Consider the following 16,488-nt stretch of genomic DNA (forward strand, 5'->3'; position numbering starts at 1 on the left):
ATTGAAGTTGAAGAAGTGGGGCATGGGAGACACGGGAGAACAATGCAAGAAGGGGAAATAAAAGATACGTGGCTTTAATGAAGGTTGAAACTTGAAACAGATGAAAGCGTGGGTTTATACTAAAAAATTGGCATAGAAACAATACTAAAAAAAGTTGCTGCCCAGGATCGAACTGGAGACCTTCAGTGTGTAAGACTGACGTGATAACCACTACACCACAGCAACTGTTGCGCATACGGCATCTATGAAATCTTACAAAAGATTCCAAATGCAGAATATGTGAAAAAAAAGGAGGTTTGTCAAGAACAAAATAAGCCTGAAATATATAATGTTTCTTTGTTTGGTTTACATAATTTACGTAGCAATAATATTAATTTCCACGAGGAACAAAATCAGGTGTCTTTGATGAGTTTTTTTTTTTTTGGGTCATTCCCAACGATTTAAACCTTAAAATAACATCTGATTTTGAAGTTTTTTATTACTATGAGTATAATTTTTCTTAAACTCTTCGATAAAAACTAATGAAATACGAACAATTGAGTATACTTAGAAACTAACTAATGAAATATGAGCAATTGAGTATAATTAGAAACTAACTCAGGAGAAAATATTACTCCAATATTTTTCAGAAAATTTATTTAGTGTGATATATGTAAAATAAAAAAATTAATTAGAATACATGTTTGAAAAAAGAATTGAAATTTTTTTCCCTAAATAACATCCAAATAGTATAGACCAAATAGAAAAAAAAAAAAAAACCAAAAAAGGCCCAAGGAGAATACCACAGTGCAATTACAGGATACTATAAGGTGTCTGCTCTGGAAAGGGTACATTACATGTTTTACAACCAGCGGCAGAAGCAGCAGGACACATGTTACAATCTTCCTCCTTCACTCTGCACAAAATTTCCAGAACTCTTCTTCTTCCGACGATGGCTCCAAAACCACAGCGCTTCCACCAGTGTAAGTTTTTATTCTTACTACTCTTCTACTATTATGATCCCTCTCTTTAACCCAGATACCAATCCTTTATTTACAACATAAGAAAATGCAATTAAGCCCTTTGTTTTCTTTTTCATCATTAAACAGTCGCCGATAGTAGTACTTTGGGTGGCGGTGTCAAAAGGGCAAGAACCATCAGCGTCATGAGCTCCACGGCTGGGGCTGACTCTGAGTCTTCTTCTTCTTCTTCTTCTCAGATGAAAAACGCCTTCTCTAACTATGCCCAGTACCTTAATGACCTCGTAAGCTTCATGCTTCTACTGTTTTTCAATGTGACTGTATGGGAAGTATTGTTTTCCTTGCAAGTTTGGATTTTGGAGTTTTAAGAACAACGATTTACTAGATGGGTTTTCTGTTGTTGTGATTGAACTTTTGGTTGGTAATGTGGTTAAGAAGAATAAGAGGAGAGGAGGGGCGTTGAATGGCTGGAAAATGGCGAAACAGGATTAAAAATTTTAATCTTTACTGGTTTTTTGTTTCCCCTTTCTATTTAGTTTAGTTGAATTGAAAGCTTGGGTTGTGTTAGAAGGAGAATCTAGCAAAAGGGTTGTTATTATTTTGCTTAAAGTCTTTGATTCGCATTATGAACAAGAAGAAAAATTGGAAACCCAAGACAACACTGCATAATATGCATTGCTTGCTTAATTCGAGTTTTTTCCCTATTATGTATTTTTCCGTTTCTTTTTTAATTTTGATTTAGCAATAGTGGAAGCCAATGCTAGTAACTACTTTTAGTACCCGTTTTATGTTATTATCATCAACGAGTTTTAAACGAGTTGTTGGTTCTTAGGGTGGGAATTGAGGAAGACATGTCTTCATTAAGTTGAAGGTCTGTATTCATGTGACTTGTACCAGCAAGGTTGTTAGGACTAGTAAAGACTAACTCTCAGTACTGCAATGCACAATCTGGGGCCCGGGGATATAGAAAGGCTAATTTTTTATTCCGTGTGGCCCGAAAGATGTGAATGTGAGAATGTGCAAGTAGGCCATGAGGTTTAATGACTCTTCTCATAGATGAAAAATGTAGGTACTAATGTAGAATGTGCGTTGTTGTGTCTTGTTAGCATAACATTTGGAAAAAGAATGTTACAATTTTGTGATTTTGTTGATAGCTAATATTGTCATCTGTTACTACTGTTTTTTGTTTTCTAAATTTGTGTCTCTTTATGTGCGATGCTCTACACAACATTTGGTGCTTCCTAGTAGAGCAATAAAATATAGTTATGAGCAATTTCTTAGCTGAAGATTCTGTTCCTCATGCTTTAATTGCCTTTTGGCTTGATTTTTAATTTAAAACTGCTAAACAAGCATGAGTTTCTGGTGCCCAAATGTCTATATGGTATCACTTGCATTGTAAAGACCTTGTACATTGCTAGAGATTAGCTGTTTTGTATGATCTATTTTCCTTTCTGACAAACGAAAATAATTCCCATCTCTCAATGTTTAATCTGCCAATTTATTTGCTGTAGAATGAGAAAAGAGAAAGGGTTGTGAAAGCAAGTCGGGATATCACTATGAATAGCAAGAAGGTTATATTTCAGGTCCACAGGTGAGGAAGATTAGTGAACCAAACTCGGTATAATTTGCCTTTAGGCATTCGTTGTCTCTGGTGGGAGTGGAATCCATTTACCTGCTGTCTGTCCTTGTTCAAAATCATTATCTTCCTTGGAAATATATTTCTGGAGACAACGGATTGGACAATTTTGACTGTGTTCTTTACTTTGTTGGTATTTTCAAATGCAATTTTTAGTTTGGTTTTGAACTAATATGGCCTGATTGCTTTACTTATAGTTTGCTAGTTGTGCACTCTGAAGCTGCCAATGTTTTTGATGCTTTCCTGCTTTATATATTCATAAACAGGATTAGCAAGCATAACAAAAAGGAAGTTCTAGAAAAAGCAGAAAAAGATCTTGCAGCAGTGAAGGATCAGCATGTATCGCGACTCGTACAGGAACTACAGGGGACTGATTTCTGGAAGCTACGACGAGCATACTCTCCTGGGGTTGTCCTTTTTAAATCTTTCTATTTGCCTAGACTCTAGAAAAAAAAAATACTTCTGATGTCAGTTCCTTCTTCACAATATTATAGGTCCAGGAGTATATTGAAGCTGCAACACTATGTAACTTTTGCAAGACTGGGACTCTTTTAATACTTGATGAGATCAATGCTAGCTTGCTACCACTGAGTGATCCATCGCATGAACCTCTGCAGATTAACATTCTAGACTATCTCTTGGGGGTATTGCCTTGAACTTGTTATGTATGTTTAATAACCCTTTTCATTTAGAAGGGTGAAAATTCTGCCATTTCTGCAAATTTGTCAATTGCAGCACATCTTGTGAAAAGGAATAAATCCCTTCTGAATGGGTTAAATTTTATTTCACGGAGGTGAGAAAGCTGTACCTTGTTTCTGCTTGATATCTAACCTAGTGTTTTTTATACTGGATCATACTCAGATGTATAGGTTAAATTATAGCTACATCTTTTCATACATATTAATTCATTATTCTAAAACAATTTTCTCTCTCCTAGCTTGCAGACTTGACGGGAGAGTTAATGAGGTTGGCAATTGGTAGAATATCAGACGGTGAACTTGAATATGCTGAGAAGATATGCAAATTTGTGCGGGAAATCTATAGGAAACTGACTATTCTTGCTCCTGAAATGGATGAAAGTTCAGACATGAAAATGAAGATGGACACAATGCTCCAAAGTGTTATGAAAATAGAAAATGGTTACGTATTGCTTCTTGTTATTATTTATCTAAACATTTACATTTGTTGTTTCAATTCTGGCAATAGATCTACTAGCGGAGTGCTAATTGCTGAGAAAAGTAGAGCTTGGTTACAGTTGACGTAACCATTATGATTATACCCTCAGGGACTCCTGAATAAACTATTTCTACCAGACTTTTTTTTGTGCCCAATAGGTCCTAGAGAATTTCTGTCTTAAAATGGTTCTGCTGAGTCGAAAAAATGATTTTCGAGGTTTCAGTTGAGTAGGTGGAATATTTACTCTGTACAGGATAACCTGTGGCCTCATCATAGGGCAGCCGACATCTTACTTTATAGTTAGCAGGTTTAGTCTCTCGGTTCTGAATAGTTTTTATACTGGACCATGTGCTAGCCATATCTGGTTATTGCATGTAAGAAAAATGAAAGGAAACAGTCCATCATGGTGCTGGTGTGCGGCATAAGTTTTTTTCTTGGTGTTATCTCAAAATTGTAAGCTCCTCTTTCTCTGGTTCACATGGTTGTCAAACTAAATTAGCTGAATAGTGAAGTGAGATCTTAGTCTCAAGTGCTTTTGCTAAGGTTGAAGTATGCCAATATTTTGTTTTTGTCTCTCTGCATGTGAAGTAACTTGATTTTTTCTGGATGAGTTCGACTTGGAGAAGGAATCACTTTTTTTTTTTTTTTTTTTTCTAAATTTGGTGGTAATTTGTATTCCTTTTGGACGAATCTCTGACTTGTTTAATATATCTGCAGCATGCTTCAGCGTTCATGTTAGAGGATCGGAGTATATCCCGCTTGTTGGATCTGCTGATTCCAGTTATTCTCTGATTGGCTTGCCTGATTTTGAACAATGAAGCGATGATGCATCTCCCAGAGCTTTGCCAAGTTTGTCCTGCTCTATCTGCAGTTACTTTTGGACGCATATTCCAGATACTAGGGATTGGTTATAATTAATTATTCGATCAAGAATCAGTCTCTTTTCTCCTAGCTGATTGTGGACTGTTGCTTTGGGAATTTAAGTATACCCTTATTAGAGTTGCTTTTCAATGCCAATCAGATGATGGAGAATCAAAAACTTTTCAACAAGAAGTCGAGTCAGCTGTCTGTATCCCTCTTTTCAATGCTCCAACCAGGTGCTGCATTCATTGCCACACAGAAGAAGTGTAAGAAGAGAAAAACGCGAATGAATTTTCCTTAGCTTGTCGAGGAACTGTATCATCCAAATTAGATCACCAATGGATTATTGCTTTGTGTTCGAGCTGCTGCTTATTTGGCCTCCGCGCGCGGTAGAGAGGAATGGGTTCAATTAATTAATTACATGTCAATATAAAAACGCAAGATGCCAATGACAACTTAACCTTTTTTTGAGGAAAAGAAAATGAAAAAGAAGGAAAAGATTTTTCAATTTTGTTTAAGTTTTGAGTTTTATTTCTGTCAATCGTACTTTCATTATTATTATTATTATTATTTTGTCGACAAATTTTGTTAAGATCAAAACTAGAAGCTATTTCTTGAACCAAGAAAAATTATGAGCTGTTTTGCATTAAGTAGTTTGTTTAATCATTCATGAGACTTTACCCCCACTAAAATAACAATTTGCTATATATATATAATAACATGATTTTGAAGCCAAAAGGTTGAATTTGGTCTATAATTTTTTGTATATAAATTTGGTTTTGGCAGATAAACAAAAAAAAAAAAAAAAAAAAAGAAAGAAAGAAAACTGTGGAATTAAAATTGTGATCGTAGTGAATATGAGAAAGCTTGGATATATGGAGCTGTTGGCCAAGATTCCAAGACCAGCCTGTCCCTGTTTGCAGGTATATTGTCCCTTTCTGTGTTCAGACTTGTTAATTGTAATAACTGGTAATGGTAGTCCTTTATATGTACATCATCCATCATCACACACCATCTTGATCAATAAACCCTCTACGATTTCGATCTTCTCTCACAACTTCACAAATCAAAATCATAAACCATGCCTCTACATACCGAGACTAGTAGTACTCCTCTTCCTCCAAAGTACTTACAAGATGATAAACTGACTCAAGAATGCGAGGAGCTGCTGCCTTCTCTACCCAAAGAAAAAGGATGGGTTTCATCTTATCTTTACCAATACCGAGGTTTTTGGCACTCCGCCCGGCAGCTTCAAGGTGTCGTTGCATGTCAAAAACACTTTGAAGCTCAAGATTCTGACATTTTCCTCGTCACTACTCCCAAATCCGGGACTACATGGCTGAAAGCCCTTCTATTCGCTTTAGTTAACCGCATGCAGTATTCTTTTATGGAACAGCATCCACTGCTCATGCATAGCCCTCATGAGCTTGTTCCTTATCTGGATTCAAAGATCTATGTCGAGAACCAAACTCCTGACCTCTCTTCCTTCACCAGTCCTAGACTTTTCGCCACTCATTTGCCATTAGTTTCATTGCCACAATCCGTGCATGAATGTCCCTGCAAGATTGTTTATCTCTGCCGAGATCCTAAGGATACCTTTGTATCCCTGTGGCATTTCGCGAACAAGCTGAGGCTTGAGAACATGGAAAGTAATTCGCTTGAAGATGTTTTCGACAGGTTCTGTAAGGGAGTAAGCGTATATGCACCCTTTTGGGACCATGTTTTAGGTTACTGGAAAGAAAGCTTGGAAAACCCGGATAAGGTTCTTTTCTTGAAGTATGAGGATTTGAAAGAAAAGCCCACTTCCCAGTTGAAGAAAATATCTGACTTCTTGGGGTATCCGTTTTCTTCTGAGGAGGAAGCATCAGGACTCCTGGAGGGAATCATTGACCTTTGTAGCTTTGATAAGTTGAGCAACTTGGAGGTGAACAAGAGTGGGAAGTTGTCTTCTGGTGAAGAAAATAAGGCCTTCTTCAGGCGAGGTGAGGTTGGGGACTGGGTGAAATTTCTGAATGCTAAGATGGTAGCTCGGCTAAATTCCATTACTCAACAAAAGTTTGATGCATCTGGGCTAAAACTATAGGCTTATAGTTCAATGCATTTGGATCAAAAGTCTGTTGCTGCATTAAATGTTTCAGAGACGTCTTCGATGTTCGAGTCTTTATTCGTAAAGGTTGATTACTTATCGGTGATTACCTTGCAGGACCCTGCTAAGTTGTTTTCTGATTTGCAGTAGTATTAATTAGTACCTGAAGTTTTTCTTCAGTTGGAAAAGTGTGAACGTCTGAAAATATGATTTTTAGGCTCCATTCAGCTCAGCTGCCTATGAATGTAATGCCTCGTTATGAAATAAAATTTGCTTTTCTTTGATTGTGGACACCATCTGAACAAATCCAGTTAAAACTTCATGATCTCCAATTGGTGTCTACAATTTTGCATTTTGATGGACTAAATAACCTCCTAGAAATTAATCATTGTTACGGGATCATTGTAACAATATGCCTTTTTCTTATGCTTCTTTGGATCTATAGCTAAAATGATATCATTATTGGTTGACAATGTAAAACTTTTTAACTTTCAAGCGTTAGTTTTACAAGTAAACTATCCTTTAACAACTTCAAGTTCAAGTTCGATTCAAGTATTGAGTTTTAAACTTGGAATGTGGGACTCATACCATACTCACTCATAAAGATATTAGAGCTTTAGGCCTAATTTAAACATCGTCTAGCTTCGCCTGAACTCAGTAAATATACAAAGCTCAACTCTACACATTTCGGATCAAGCTCGGGCTTATCTGGCCCGATTGGCAGTGATTCGTTTTCTAGTACCCAACACTTTTATAGTTTTATCTCACCCCTGCCGGCCCTTTTGTCTGTCTGATACACATGCAGGATACGGAGCCACTGAAGAAGACGCCAATTAATTAATTTTCAGCTTTGATTTCTGTCTTCTTCTCAGTTTTCATAAGCAACCAATTAAAGTGATCAATTAATCGTCAAACACCACTTTATATATATGTATATAGTACAGATCATGGGGTCACAAAATTGCACTTGAAAAGGAAACATGCATTATCTTGCAAATCAATCTAAGCAAGGCATCCAATTTGTTGTATTTTATAAGAAAAAATTGCAATTTGGTCTGCAAGAGACGAGCCGGGATAAATGACAATCTGAGAAAATGGTGGATTAAAGATCATTAATCCATAAATGGTGGTTAATTCCAAGATAAGAGCTTATGCTAAACATTTCTTTCTGGTACTATCTTCTTGGATCAATGTCAATATCTCAATCTTCTGCAGCGCCAAAGTACTTGCAAGAGGATGAAATAGTCCCAGAATGCAAGGACCTGCTTTCAACTCTACCAAAAGAAAAGGGATGGGCTGAACCTCATCTCTACAAGTATCAAGGTTTTTGGTATCCGGCCTGGCAATTCCAAGGAGTTCTTGAATGTCAACAACACTTCCAAGCTCAAGACACCGATATTCTCCTCGTCTCAGCCCCCAAATGTGGCACAACTTGGTTGAAAGCCTTAGCTTTCACCATAATCAATCGCAATTCACACTCCATTGATGATCCTGGAAAGCACCCTTTATTCTATAACAATCCTCACGACCTTGTACATCAGATAGAACTTGAATCCCACATTGATAACCCGATCTTCAACCCCTCTTCACCTAGACTCTTTGCAACACATTTGCCTTATATTTCGCTGCCAAAATGCGCCAAGAATTCAGAATGTAAGCTTGTATATATATGCCGAAACCCGAAGGACACTTTCATATCTCTTTGGCACTTCATGAATGAGTTAAGACTCAATCATTTGGCGTCTATTTCTCTTGAAGTAGCCTTTGACAAGTTCTGCAGAGGAGTCAGCATTTTTGGACCCTTTTGGGATCATGTGTCAGACTATTGGGAAGAAAGCAGAAAAAGGCCTAATAAAGTTCTCTTCTTGAAGTATGAAGACATGAAAGAAGATCCCAATCTCCATGTCAAACGCTTGGCTGAGTTTTTTGGGGTCCCTTTTTCTATAGAGGAAGCGACATCAGGGGTGGTGGATGGAATCATAAAGTTGTGTAGCTTTGAAAATTTGAGCAAATTGAAGGTGAACAAGGATGGAAAGTTGCCAAGTGGTGTAGAAAACAAAACATTCTTTCGGCGAGGCGGAGTTGGAGACTGGAAAAACTATTTGTGGCCTGTAATGGTGGAAAGATTGGACTATCTTACTGAAGAGAAGTTCCAAGGTTCTGGATTGCATCTCTAAGTTCTCCTTCTCCAGGCTCAGTCCATCTTGATGTTAATCATATTTTTCTCTATTCGCCAGTACTTTAGGCTGTTGGATGTTGATGAATTTTCAACGATTAATGTTAGTAACATAGAGTTAACTAGTACGATTTGCACCTCCTGTAAGTAACGTGTCCTTGTTTGTTGTCGAATACTATACATACATACATATACTATTTTTTGGAGAAAGCCCGACAATTCTTGATTTTACTGATGCCAAGCCCCGCTCTAAACAATGACTATACCAGTGGAAAAAAAAAACACATCTTATGGGTGTATAAATTAAGAAAAAATTAAATCATTTTTTATTACTCCTACAACAAATAAAAGTTATTAGAAGTCTTTTTTTTTTTTTCCTTTACTATTGCCAAAAAGAAGAAGAAGAAGTTATGGTTTTTTTTTTCTTGGCAAACAAATTTTAAAAAAATAGAAGTAACTAAACTTAAGTAGATATCTTTAGTTTCGAAAACTTGCAATTAGGGGTTCCAATGCAGAACTCCCAAAAAAAAAAAAAAAAGGCCCGGGCCTGTTACTTTAACTTATCATCTGAGAGAGTCCGCACAACAAATCAATTTACTGTGCAGGGCTCAATTAGGGATGTGTAGCAGTGGAACCTGTATGCTTAATGGGGCTGCATCTTTTTGCAGTTATGGGCTTGATTGAGCTGAATTAGCAACAGTCTGATATTACAGGGACATCTTCTTCAACCTCATAAAGATACCGAGTCCCATTGTTGTCTCTGTCAAATTGTAGTGATTTAAGTACAATACGTAGCATTCTTTCTAATTTGGGCAGCCATGTTCTGCAACTTCAGTGCCTGAATCCAGAAATTTATTTGTAAATTCTTGAATAGAAACAATAACCAACTGTTCTCAGCATATTAATTTAGTCCTCCATCAAGAAACATGGTCCACTAGGACCCCAATCCATCCCTGACAGAAAAAAAAAAGAAAAAAAGAAGAGATTTTTAAATGAAATCTCTACGCAATCTATGCATTCTGAAACCTGATGTAGATCTTTAAGCTGCCATTTCAATTTTCATTTTCCTCACAAAGTTATTGAACTCAGCCCATCTTCATCTTCCTTGCCGGCAATTCAAGATCAGTTAGTTCTCTTTGTCAAATTGACTCTGTTGCATGCACATCCATATTCCCGGCCATTAATTCACTCCTATTTTCGTCTAGTAAATGTTGTCAAATTGCAATTATATATATGGAAAATGATAAACAACTTGAGATTCCATCTCATGACTTAACTGGCAATTACCTAGTACGTACATGCAGTGGTCCAAATGATCTCTTAAATTAATGTGGTTGGGAATCTTTGAAAAGTTAACGTGCGATAATTAGTCTCTTAACAAAAAAAATGAAGAAAATTCTGCCACGCTTTCCGGCTCAGTTATGCATCAACAGCACACTAGGGACTGATCGAACAAAAAACATCAAACCACATCCTTAATCATAACTATCATTGCTTTAACTGGAAGCTGTCCAACTAATGTGAGCTGGTAATTGTGTTACCTTATCCTTTTCACTTTTTCTAGAATAGTAGAATAATCACAAAAAAAAAACAAGAAGAAGAAGAGGAAGAAGAAGAAATGCGTGCGTATATCACATGATGTAATTCATGAAGCTAACTTTGAAACATGGACAAATCTTTTAGTTATAGAGATCTGCTGTATCACAAAGCTTTTAGTTATGTACTAAATTTGCCTTTAATGGAAGGTAGATGATCATGTAATCATACCGACCTCCCAGTCCCAACTAACAAATCTCAATTAGTAGCCCAACATGGAAAAGATTGCGTCCAAACCTAACCTAGCACCACACTTGTTAGCTATCGTGCAGCACAAATATGGCTTATGCACCAAGCAATGCCATTATTATAAAGAGCCCTTTTCCTGTGGATCGAGTAGCAGCACTGAAAGGGGTTTGGGGCAAATTTGACGGTATTAGATAGCTAGTTAGTTAGCTGGACAATGAAATTGGATATTGAAGTTTGGGTGTAGGTTATATAGTTCATCAATACAACTGTTACGAGCGCTTCAAATAGTTCTCTTTTTCAATAATTGAAATGACTGGAAATAACACAACAAAGTTAGATTAACACTCAGAGATAATCGAAATCCTGGTGCAAATCGCAATCGAAATCCTGGTTGCTACCTACTTTCTCATCTTTGTATTGTGTCTGTCAATTTCTTCATGTGGCACCATGGAATGACGTGCTTGTTACATTACCGCTTTGTGTTTGGCATGACGTTACAGTTTGAATAGCTAGCTACTTAAAGTGGAGTATTAAATTAATTTTAGGTCGTTGATCATCTAGATTTTTGTTTCCTTTGGGTATATTATTAACTACAAATTTAGAGTGAGAGTATGCCACCGACACATCGGGCAACCTCCTACAATGATTTTTATACGTAACTTACTAACAACAACGTTTTTAGCAGGAAGTCGAACTTGAAATTGAGTATTCAAGAAGTGTTTTCTTTGACGGCAACTACATGCATAAATGGGAGGGAATTATTTGGGGAAAAAAAATTAAAAATCTCAAAATGCAGTCATCTTCGACTGTCAAACTTAATAATCTGCAGTGGCGTATACGTTACTGTAATTAACCATTGCTAGCTTTTCCTTTTTGGTGTTGATGGCAGGCACCATTAGCTTAAACCGTAAGATCTCTATCTGTTCGATCATGGATTCTTTTTCTATTTTCTTTTGATCCTTTTTGGAGGAAGAGAAAACGAGAAGGTGGAAGATGATGCATGAAAAGGATAGATAGGTTTGAATAAGAGATGTAGAAAATTGTAAAGTGACCAATCACCGAGGATCGAGGATGGAATTAATCATAAGCCTGAAAATGAAAAGAAGTCGGTCCACCTCTGGACAGTAAAGAATACGTCTCTCATTGACCTTGGACTTGGTGGAAGTGGTCAAAAGTCTTCAGTAGAAGTCTATTTGTTGCGTATTAGGGTTTCCTCCAGTCGAAGTTTTTGTAGAATAAAAAAGATAATTGGCACATATACTTTTCGCAGGAGTGGAAAAATGAATCGGAAAACTCAGCCCCATTTCAAAAGATCTCACATATCAAACAAAAGAAAGGCTATGTAACTATTTGAAACCTGAAAGCAGAGAAATTTTACTCATCCCAAAAAAGGGTAAAAGTTAAATCTAGAAAACTCACTAATTTGTTCGCTTAGGCTTATCTCCTCGTCATAATGCTTTTCTTTAAGCTAATATTATGTGTAAGCCATTCCAATACCACAATTATGTTCATGTGTAGTTTGCCTTGTTTCGATTAAAGTTTTTTCCAAGAAAATTTTTACATTTTCTATGATCATATTAATCTTACATATATCAAATCGTTACAATAATTTTTTTTTTTTTTTTTTTGTAAAAACTCTACACAATAGCAATCTAAACGCACAATTTAGTTTTTCATAGTTTAGGGGACCTTGGGTTTAAATAAGTTCTGCTGTTGAAAGGAGGGAAAGAATAAATAGCAAAAAAGGGGTGGGGTTTTTTTGGGTGGGGAGACGGGGAGGGGGACCTGTTGAAATGAATGACAAGGTATTTCCCACCGAATCAAAATTTATTAGCACGAGAGAAATGCTCCATTTGCTTTTGTAGGACTCAATCTTATATTAATTGATAGTGTGATTAGTTGGTAATTAGTACTCCAATAGCAATTGAGATGCTCGGTGTCACTTACCGTTCTTAAAATTATGCCAACTATCTAGTTAATTTAAGTTATCATGTGATTATATATTTTTTTTCATGATTCAAATTCACTGTACATTACGTGATTATAGGAGTGGCACCAAGTTGCGACTAATTAAGTGACATTGAGGATCTGATTTGCTCCAATAGTAGTACCATACATCTCCTACTATTATTGCAAAATTAGATTTGCTTAAAAGGATTCCTTGAACTACACTTATATCTCAACAATGCAGCCACATTATTTTAAATTTTAATTAAGCATATATAAAAAAAAAATGTAATGATTTCTTTAATTTGAGGCACCATGCCAAAATGATTGATTTTTTGTTTGCATTTCTTAATCGATCAATTAGAATAAACAGTTCGCTTGTCACATCGGAGCTCAATTGGTCACCCCACAACAAAAATCAACTTATATATTCTAATCAACTATCCTTTTTACCTCTGCTGCATGGAAATTTCCCTTTTCTTTTCTGTTTTGTTTCTGGTAGCAGTATAAACATAAGAATCTATGGATTATTAATGATTGACGGCCATTTTTTGTAGTGAATATTTTCGTGAACTTTATATGAAATTTGATAACGGAAGAAAAATAAAAAAGTGTAAGAAAAGGGTTTTGATAGCGTCTTATTTACCAAAAATAATTATCTTGTTGTATTATAAACAAAGTTTTTTTTTAATTCATATTTTATTTTACATAAATTACATCACGGTAATATTATTTTTAAAAAAATTCTAGAAAGAAAAAAGAGATGGGATTCGTGTGACGAAGACAAGAATGCATGATACTGTGATTCAGATTTTGAAACGTGATTTTTGCCAAAAAAAAAAAAAAAAAAGGGTAGGGAAAAGCTGTGTGATAGACAGTTGATCGAAAATTTTTGCAGGGTTTAGGAGTAAAAGAAAGCAAAAAGATGACCTCGGATTCGATGTAGCCCTAAGGGAAGACTGGAAGAGAAGGGAAGAAGAAGAAGCGAAGCAGTCCCGGGAACGGAAAACAGTTGTCGGGGAAAAAACATGTTGAGCTTGAGCAGGAGCAGAAATTGAGGAAAGTGATGTACGGTCGATAAAGAACCAGGAATCAGAATTCCTGGCAATCAATCAGTCAATCAATAATAAGACCCGATGGAATATGGGTCGACCTGCTGCGACCTTCGGGTAAAGACGCAGAAAGGTCAGTCGAATAAAATGTCTTTCCACAGACACCCCAAAAAGAGAGAGAGAGACACACACACACGCACAGGAAAACAGAAATACTACCAAAGTCCTAAGTTGGTGCAGGCTCAGTGATTAGACAGCTGTCTGTAATTGACCCGACCCCCCATGGCCATGACTCCAACTTGCTTTGTTTCTTCTCTCTTTCTACTTTCTAGAATTACTCAGCTACTGTATGTGCTGGGCAGCTAGCTTTCTAGCTAGCTCCACCAAATCTAAATGGGTTCCGGATCTAAAAGGGGATTCGTGCATGCCCGTTGGGGGCTCGTGGTCCTGTTCCTCTGGTTGTGGGCTATGGAACTCTGTAGATGCTATGGACCATGCATCCATGTGTGCAAATTTAATGCTTCATGGAGTTATGATACATATGTTGTGAGTGTAACATTAAGCAAAAATTGATTTCACTCTACCTTCAAACCGGTTGTCTCTCGCTTATGTATTGGTGCTTTTTAACAATTTTTTACTCACTAGCTTGATGACTTGAATTCACGGCTAATCATCAGTTACAAATGAAACGTCTTATAGCAAGAATGATTCACTGACTAGAGCTGATGTAAACAAAGAAATATTTTAATTAGATGGATTCAATTTTTTGCTCATCTCTTTAGAACATTGTTGTTTTCATACTTGTCAATTCGTTACACTACCTTTAAAGTAGAAGAAAATTCTCTAGACCCAATCAATGCGGAGAGATACTGAGAATCCACTTTTTGTTTCTAAATCTATGCTTGCTGCTGAAATTATAAAATGGAGTGTTAGCAATGAAAATTAACCGATCGGGCACCATTATTGCCACCTTATTTTTAAAAAAAAATTTAAAATTGCAAACTCTTAATTGTTTTAAGATTTCAACTTTACTCATGAATCTTCATTTTTTAATCTTTGAGTCCTTAAAGTTAAACGAGAGAAGATTAATGCATAAAGTTCAATGCTTAAGAAGAGAGTGCAGATATTAGAAATGTAAGCTTTATCATTCGTCAGAACACAGTTAAAATCTAAAGAAATGCAATAAAACTGAAACATAATTAAACACACTTTTTGCATGTAGAATATGGATCCAAATATTATTAATTGGGTTTGTCTAACGGATGCCAAATAGACACTCATTAAAATATATACTTTAGACGTTAAATTTCTGAAAATGTAGAAATACTTAGGAAAAGCATATAAATGTAAGGGAAGGTTATAATTTTATATACATAGTAGGTTATGTAGAATTTCGTCATGTTAATGAATGTCAATAGGCATCAGTTAGAAAAACTCTTACTAATTTACTTTCAAATCTTCGACTCGAATATGATTTAGGAGATCCATTACTCAAAGATAAGATATTGCATGTTTAATACAAATTTGATGTGATGTACTAATACCAATCATTAATCACACAGACAGTGCAACTCTGTAATTTTAATGCATCATGTATCAACATACAAGACTAGAAAGAACCCTTACTAATTTACTTTCAAATCTTTGACTAGTATGTGATTTAGGAGATCCATTATTCAAAGATAAGATATTGCATGCTCAACGTAAATTTGATGTGACACAGAGTGCAATTCTGTAATTTTAATGCATCATGTATCAACATACAATACTAGAAAGAATATCTTTTAAGTAATGTATGTGCATGACCACGGTCCATCAGGCAGGGTGGCCTGGGTGGGGGCTAAGAGGGTTGGTAACATGGTCTACACATGCTTTTCAGGCATTAATTGATTGGGTGCTCTATCTTTGGTGCTTGGATACTTTTTGATTGGCTAAGTATCTAACACTACCAACTAATTAACTACTAGTAGACTAACAGTCTCCGTCGCAGTCCCCTTAACCAGAGGACGGACCACATGCCCGTCCGTCCCTCACTTTATGGGTTTGTTGTTCGCGAGAGGCCTCGTCTCGGTTCTGACCTCTTTTCAGTGTCGCTGTCTCCTCCTTCACTCCCCCAACCCCCAACCATTCGAATTCTTTCTTCACCTGTATTTCTCAAGTTAAATTTTGCCATCATAAATGCGGTATGAGGCAGTCATGGAGCTGGAGAAGAAGTTGATGGGCTACCTTACTTGTCAAGAACGAATTTTTGCTGTTGTCTTTGTACTTGTTGCATATACCCCCCCAATTTGTTAAAAGTTGAAATAAACAACGTGGTATAAAATTATTTGCTAGGATGTCAAGAGCCCTGTACAATTTTCCCTCTGCTCTGTTGAAGGTACCCAAAAAAAAGAAGAAGTACAAGAGGTACTCTGTTAGAATCCAAGGACAAGATCTTGTGATGGCGAAAATTCATGATATGGATAGGCAGATGAAACTGATGAGAAAGGATAAAATCGTATTGGGGGTAACAATTTGAGAAAGCCTGACTATTCTAGGGAAGTTTTCTCGGGATAGTTTGGGGTGACGAGGGACAAACGAACAGGCACGCAGTTTTTTTCTTTTTTTTTAGTGTAAGCAGAAGGATTTGAATCCGATATTTTTTGCTTTCACTCCTTTCTCCCGTACCATCCAACTCATTTCTCCTCACCCCCGAACGGGTACGCAGTTATTTTGTTGAGAGTAAGTGCAATTTATCATAAACAAGGGAAATATACCTCCAATGCATTAATAACTTGTATCGATAATATTAGGAGTGTAGGTCTAATCTC

The 16,488-nt window shown here is 36.4% G+C and overlaps 3 protein-coding genes and 1 non-coding gene across 7 annotated transcripts; 3 read left to right on the plus strand and 1 right to left on the minus strand.

Annotated features, from left to right (window-relative positions):
* Positions 1 to 152: 152 nt before the first annotated feature.
* On the minus strand, positions 153 to 225 carry TRNAV-UAC (transfer RNA valine (anticodon UAC)). Its single transcript has one exon. It is a non-coding gene; the product is annotated as a tRNA-Val (tRNA).
* Positions 226 to 801: 576 nt separating this feature from the next.
* Positions 802 to 4,993, plus strand: LOC113717016 (uncharacterized). 4 transcript variants are annotated; one of them, XM_027241641.2, is made up of 8 exons: positions 802 to 962; positions 1,089 to 1,243; positions 2,471 to 2,550; positions 2,862 to 3,003; positions 3,090 to 3,239; positions 3,533 to 3,734; positions 4,489 to 4,620; positions 4,793 to 4,993. In XM_027241641.2, exons 1-7 carry the CDS (start codon positions 872 to 874, stop codon positions 4,587 to 4,589), a joined length of 921 nt encoding a protein of 306 aa, XP_027097442.2. In that variant the 5' UTR covers positions 802 to 871; the 3' UTR covers positions 4,590 to 4,620; positions 4,793 to 4,993. The 4 variants fall into 4 exon arrangements, with proteins under 4 accessions (XP_027097442.2, XP_027097440.2, XP_027097444.1 ...); XM_027241639.2 differs by having other exon boundaries at positions 4,489 to 4,993; XM_027241643.2 differs by lacking the exon at positions 2,471 to 2,550 and having other exon boundaries at positions 4,489 to 4,993.
* Positions 4,994 to 5,128: 135 nt separating this feature from the next.
* LOC113717015 (cytosolic sulfotransferase 12-like) lies at positions 5,129 to 7,009 on the plus strand. Its single transcript, XM_027241638.2, has one exon. The coding sequence runs from the start codon at positions 5,714 to 5,716 to the stop codon at positions 6,713 to 6,715; it is 1,002 nt and encodes a 333-aa protein (XP_027097439.1). The 5' UTR covers positions 5,129 to 5,713; the 3' UTR covers positions 6,716 to 7,009.
* A 794-nt stretch (positions 7,010 to 7,803) lies between these two features.
* On the plus strand, positions 7,804 to 9,041 carry LOC113715466 (cytosolic sulfotransferase 13). Its single transcript, XM_027239675.2, has one exon. It carries the CDS (start codon positions 7,870 to 7,872, stop codon positions 8,893 to 8,895), a length of 1,026 nt encoding a protein of 341 aa, XP_027095476.1. The 5' UTR covers positions 7,804 to 7,869; the 3' UTR covers positions 8,896 to 9,041.
* Positions 9,042 to 16,488: the final 7,447 nt, after the last annotated feature.

This window comes from Coffea arabica, chromosome 11c (genome assembly GCF_036785885.1).
Source record: "Coffea arabica cultivar ET-39 chromosome 11c, Coffea Arabica ET-39 HiFi, whole genome shotgun sequence".
Classification (NCBI taxonomy): Eukaryota; Viridiplantae; Streptophyta; class Magnoliopsida; order Gentianales; family Rubiaceae; genus Coffea; species Coffea arabica.

Coding starts and splice junctions, on each gene's coding strand:
- LOC113717016 (XM_027241639.2), top strand. CDS start 872: ATGTTACAATCTTCCTCCTTCACTCTGCACAAAATTTCCAGAACTCTT. Junction 963..1,088: donor ACCACAGCGCTTCCACCAGT/GTAAGTTTTTAT, acceptor ATCATTAAACAG/TCGCCGATAGTAGTACTTTG. Junction 3,240..3,532: donor TTCTAGACTATCTCTTGGGG/GTATTGCCTTGA, acceptor TCTCTCTCCTAG/CTTGCAGACTTGACGGGAGA.
- LOC113717015 (XM_027241638.2), top strand. CDS start 5,714: ATGCCTCTACATACCGAGACTAGTAGTACTCCTCTTCCTCCAAAGTAC.
- LOC113715466 (XM_027239675.2), top strand. CDS start 7,870: ATGCTAAACATTTCTTTCTGGTACTATCTTCTTGGATCAATGTCAATA.